The sequence below is a fragment of the Buceros rhinoceros genome, unplaced genomic scaffold, assembly GCF_000710305.1.
Source record: "Buceros rhinoceros silvestris isolate BGI_N320 unplaced genomic scaffold, ASM71030v1 scaffold15628, whole genome shotgun sequence".
In the NCBI taxonomy this organism is placed as follows: domain Eukaryota; kingdom Metazoa; phylum Chordata; class Aves; order Bucerotiformes; family Bucerotidae; genus Buceros; species Buceros rhinoceros.
The window spans coordinates 2,485-7,513 of record NW_010425254.1 but is presented as its reverse complement, the minus strand read 5'-3'; the positions used below and the strand labels follow the sequence as shown (position 1 = coordinate 7,513).

Here is a 5,029-nt window from a genome sequence, read left to right as displayed (position 1 = left end):
TCTCCATCCCGGCTCTGGCCAGCCAGGATGGAGAGCAGAGAAGGAAGAGCTGTGCCTTCGCCAGCCCATTCATCATGGCACTGCTTTCTCCCAAACCCCCCAGAAGCAGGTTGGGGAAGGAAGGGCAAGGCTCCCCCCGAGCCAAGTGACAGGTCTCTCTTTTGCCTCCTGCCAGGTGGAGTCATAAGGTCACTTGTGCAAATATTTCCTTTCCTAGGCTGGTGGAAGAGCCTGGCAGCCTCCGGGACGGGCCCGATGACCGGTAAGGAGCTCATCTCCTCTCGCCCGGGACCGGGTGCCGTGCGGAGGCATGTGACGCTCGCTGGGCAGCCTCGGAGCTGTGGGCTGGGAGTCGAGATGACTGCTCGTGCTCTCGGCAGTGACTTGCTCCGGGTGTTGTGTGGTGTTTGTGGCTTAATCCCGTAACGCCTCCGAGGGGACCAGGCTGCCGGTGGTGGGTGGCTGCTGGGGCGCCTGTGCCTGGGTGGGTGGGGACCAGGGGCTATGTGAGGAGAACGTGAAGGTATCAGTGTCATGTGCTGCAGATAGGGCACCCGTTAGAAAGCTGGTTTGGTTTACGTACCCTGTGACGTGTGCTGTGTCCTGCTGGGTAGGAGCGTGTGGAAGCTCAAGAGAAAGGCCCCTGTTCCGTGTTAAAGATGCGAGGCTCGTTCTGCCATAGTCAAAACAGTGGCTGATCTGTAGTGTGTCGCTGTGTCTCCTTGTGAGGTACCAGCTGGGGCGATACGGGGACGCCTTTTCCTCTTCGACACCACAAATGATGTAATCCTCTCTCCCACTGAGCCCAGAGTGTTCTTGGGCTCGGTGTGATCCCAGCTGGCCTGGAAAGTCCAGCTGGGACCTGGGATGCGCGGGGAGAACTGGAGCAGCTGCGGGTGGACCCCTGGCTGTACGGCACAGGGCACCCACCTCTCCCAACTGAGGCACTCACAGTCCTAGCGGGAGCCGTTTCTGATGGCAAAGCCCTTGTGGGGCTTGTAGGGATCAGGTGGAGCAGCCTCTTCTCCCCCTCTGACCCTCACCTTTCTCCTTGGCGTCCTGACCAGTGACTTGCTTGTCTCCTTTCTCTGTAGCTCACCCTGCATGTGCTTGTTGTATCTCACGGCGCGTCTGACTGCTTCTGCTCTCTTTTTCCCATCTCTCTCCTTGTGCAGCAACACCGACCGAGCCAGAAGCAGTGGTGAAGAGGTACCTGGAAGAGCTGAAGGGCGCTCCTCCTGATGAGGTGAGAGGACAGGGAAGCAGCTCCAGTTTTTCCAGCAGCCACTGGGGTGCAGTGGAAGCCATGGCGATGCCCGAGCACCAGCCTTCCTTGGGCTTCCTGTGTGGCAGATACGGCTGCTCGCAATGGCACCGGTGACACTGGATGGAGAGGCCTCAGCACTGCCTGAAGCCCACGCATGGTTACGGGTGACTTGTCCTCCTCAGAGGTGTGGGTTGAATAGCTAAGCCGGGCAGTGCCTTCTCATTTCCCTTGGAGCTGGCTGCAGGGACTGGTGTGGAGGAGGGAGCTTGGCTCTGGTCTTCTCTCAGTGCTTGCAGAGGTCAGAATTACAGAGATCCAAACCCTGCTCTGGAGCTGCTCAGTAGAGGAGCAGGACGGGACGTACCCTGTTCCTCCTCATCCCTTCTGATGGACAGCAGCTCTCATTCTGTGCTGCCCTGGAGGTGGTGGATGGGGTGATACCAGCCAGATAAGGAAACCTCTCTCTGTGCCCTCAGCCCTCAAAGGGAAGGATTAAGGTCGGAGGCAAATCCTCTCGTAGCATCTCCGCGATCGCTTCCTTGGTGGGTCGGTCATTAATGATCAGCCAGTGCTTGTGCTACATGGTGGTTTTCTCCTTTCTCTCTTGGTCTCCAGGACTGCATCATCTGCATGGAGAAGCTGTCCTCCCCCTCAGGTTACAGCGACACGTGCGAGGGCACCACAATCAAGCCAGAGACGGTCGGTCGTCTGACCAACTGCCAGCACTCCTTCCACATGCTCTGCATGCTGGCCATGTACTCCAACGGGAACAAGGTACCGAGCTGGCCCGGCCCCACCAGGTCCCCTGTGCCCGGGTGGCCTGGCCGTGGAGCTCTGACAGCTGCTTCTCTCCTCGCAGGACGGGAGTTTGCAGTGCCCCTCTTGCAAAACCATCTACGGGGAGAAAACCGGGACGCAGCCCAAAGGGAGGATGGAGGTCTCCACCTTCCCCCAGTCCCTCCCCGGCCACAAGGACTGTGGGACGATCCAGATCGTGTATCACATCAGCAGAGGCATCCAGGTGAGGGCACAGCTCTCACGGGCTGTGAGAGCCTCCCATTGGAATCCAGTACGGTCGTGGAGCAGCCTGAGGTGCCTGCAGTCACCACCTGGCTGGTCTTCAGGGAGTGGGTGACTCGGGTCTCCTCCATGAAAGATGTTTTCCAGCTTTGAGAGTGACCCCAGGGTTTACAACAACCTTTCGCCTGCAGTAAAGACTTAATGTCTGCATGAGGCAGGGAGGAGATTCAGGCCAAGCTCACGAGGTGGGAGACATCCCAGCATCTCATTTCACAGCCCGTGTTTGATGTTTTGGTGGTCACAGAGAGCTTGCAAAGGTGGTGGTCTTTTCTAGGGTGTCACCACACCACGTGGAAAGAGCTGTGGTTTGGGGCTGTCTCCCAGCAGAATGTCAGTAATGTGAGGAGCTGCCTTTGTATCCCAGCGTGAGGGCACTCTTGGAGGACCTGTCATACTTGCACGTCCCCTGAGAACAAGGCAGATACTGCATACTCGTCATCAGCGATATCTCACTCCTTTTGAGACGGGCCTGTCAGATCAGATCCTGCTGCTGATCCTAAATCACACAGAATCACAGAATCCTCTTGGTTGGGAGAGACCTTTCAGCTCCTCGAGTCCCCCCGTTCCCCAGCACTGCCAGGTCCCCACTGACCCCTGTCCCTCAGCAGCACCTCCACACGGCTGGGAAACCCTCCAGGGATGGGGACTCCACCACTGCCCTGGGACGGCGGGGACAGGCCGGGACAGTTGCACGACCCCAGCGGGACAGAAACGGCTCCTCAGGGACAACCTCAACCTCCCCTGGGACAACTGGAGGCCGGTTCCTCTTGTTCTGTCGCTCGTTCCTGAGGAGAAGAGACCGCCCCCCCCCTTGTTGCACCCTCCTGTCAGGGAGTTGTCAGAGCCAGAAGGTCTCCCATGAACCTCCTTTGCTCCAGGCTCAACCCCCGCAGGTCCCTCAGCTGCTCCTCAGCACATTGTGCTCCAGACCCTGCCCCAGCTCCGTTGCCCTTCTCTGGACACGCTCCAGCCCCTCAATGTCCTTCTGGCAGTGAGGGGCCCAAACTGAGCCCAGGGTTTGAGGTGTGGCCTGACCAGTGCCCCCAGTACAGGGGGACGATCCTTGCCCTGGTCCTGCTGGCCACACCAGTGCTGGTTTGAGCCGATACAAGTCCTGCCCAACTCACATGCAGATGGATGTGTCTGTGCCAAGTGCATCTTTATCTGTTGCAGGGCCCTGAGCACCCCAACCCGGGGATGCCCTACACGGCAAGAGGCTTCCCCCGCTATTGCTACCTACCGGACAATGAGAAGGGCAGGAAGGTGAGTGTCACGGCCTGCTGACGCGGCCCTTCTCCAGTTGTCTCTTGGCCCTGTGTTGGTGGATCAGCACTGCAGGGGCTCTCTGGGGGGCTGTCCCCATGACCCTACCCAGCTCTTCCTGGTAGCTGTCCGTGCTGTTCGTTCCTCACATGGAATTGTAATCCCTCTGCCGTGAAGATCTGTGCTGTGACTGTGAAGACTTGCTCTCCTTCATGCTGTCCCATCTTTAGGGAGGACACTCCTGGAGTTAGAGGGGTTTGCGCTGAGAACCGCTGAGCTCAGGCATCCAGCTGCTGGCTCTTCCCATCCCGTCTCCTCTGGGTGGGTGGGGTTTGTCTCAACTCACACCAGTATTTTTCAAGTCCTGGAAGACCAGCGTGTGTGGGGAATGGTCCTTCCCATCAGGGGCAGCACTTGGGTCACTAGGAGGTGAGGGAGATCCCTTCTGATGCTGGGATCTTTGGTTTCCTCCTGCTGCAGCACGGATTTAGGTTGACAAGCTTCTGGCAAGCTGCTTTCGTGGCTTGAATCTCCTCACTGCTGAGACCAGCTTTGGTTTTTCTCTTTCCACCTCCAGGTCCTGGAGCTCCTGAGGGTGGCCTGGAAGAGACGCCTCATTTTCACAGTGGGCACCTCCAGCACCACCGGCGAGAGCAACACGGTGGTGTGGAACGAGATCCACCACAAGACAGAGATGGACACAAACCTGAGTGGCCATGGCTACCCTGACCCCAACTATCTGGACAATGTGCTGGCAGAGCTGGCCGCCCAGGGCGTCACCGAGGACTGCCTGAGGCAGTGAGCTGGGGCGGGGACCACCTCGTGCACTTACTCCTGTGCCTTAAGTTCCTGTGTCTGTCACACTGAGCAATAACACTGTTCCGCGGGAGCCCCGCCAGCTCTTCAGCCTCTTTTTTCGAAGGGAAGAGGATTTTTGTAGAAACGGCGCTTGCATCTCTGGGGGGGGTTGATGACCGCAGCCAGGATGCTGGGGACAGTGGTCCTGAGGTGACAAACCCCCTCGTGAAGGCAGGATCTTGCCGTGGTAATGCTTGGGGACAGAATGGGGAGTGGGGGGCATCTTCTTCCCACTAGACCCCCGGGAAAGTGAGTGGGGACACACGGCAGCTCCCCAGCTCCGAGGTGCAGCGCAGCCTCCTCCCTCCTGCCCTTGTGTCTCTGCTTGGTCAGAATAAACTCGTCACTTCCACGGCCACTCGCTGCTTTGCCTTTGAGCTGCCTGACGGCTTGGGGTGCCTCCCTGTGCGGTGGCCCTTTCTGGGGAACCAGCCTGCTCCATGGAGCCAGGGACACTCGACCCAGCCAAGAGGACGGAACGGAAGCTTGGCTCAGCTGGAGGGACACAAATCTCTGCGGGGGCAGGACATGGGGTGGCAGTTCCAATGCTTGGGGGTTGTA

At 58.8% G+C, this 5,029-nt stretch overlaps 1 protein-coding gene across 1 annotated transcript in view; it reads left to right on the top strand.

Moving 5' to 3' along the window:
- Positions 1-4,533, top strand: part of DTX2 (deltex 2, E3 ubiquitin ligase) — a 32,625-nt gene extending 28,092 nt beyond the window's left edge. The window contains exons 5-10 of the mRNA XM_010141075.1: positions 218-262; positions 1,176-1,246; positions 1,883-2,041; positions 2,127-2,288; positions 3,521-3,610; positions 4,188-4,533. Coding sequence (XP_010139377.1) covers positions 218-262; positions 1,176-1,246; positions 1,883-2,041; positions 2,127-2,288; positions 3,521-3,610; positions 4,188-4,412 — 752 coding nt within the window. The 3' untranslated portion in view covers positions 4,413-4,533. The remainder of the gene's footprint in view (positions 1-217; positions 263-1,175; positions 1,247-1,882; positions 2,042-2,126; positions 2,289-3,520; positions 3,611-4,187) is intronic.
- The last annotated feature ends 496 nt before the right edge of the window (positions 4,534-5,029 follow it).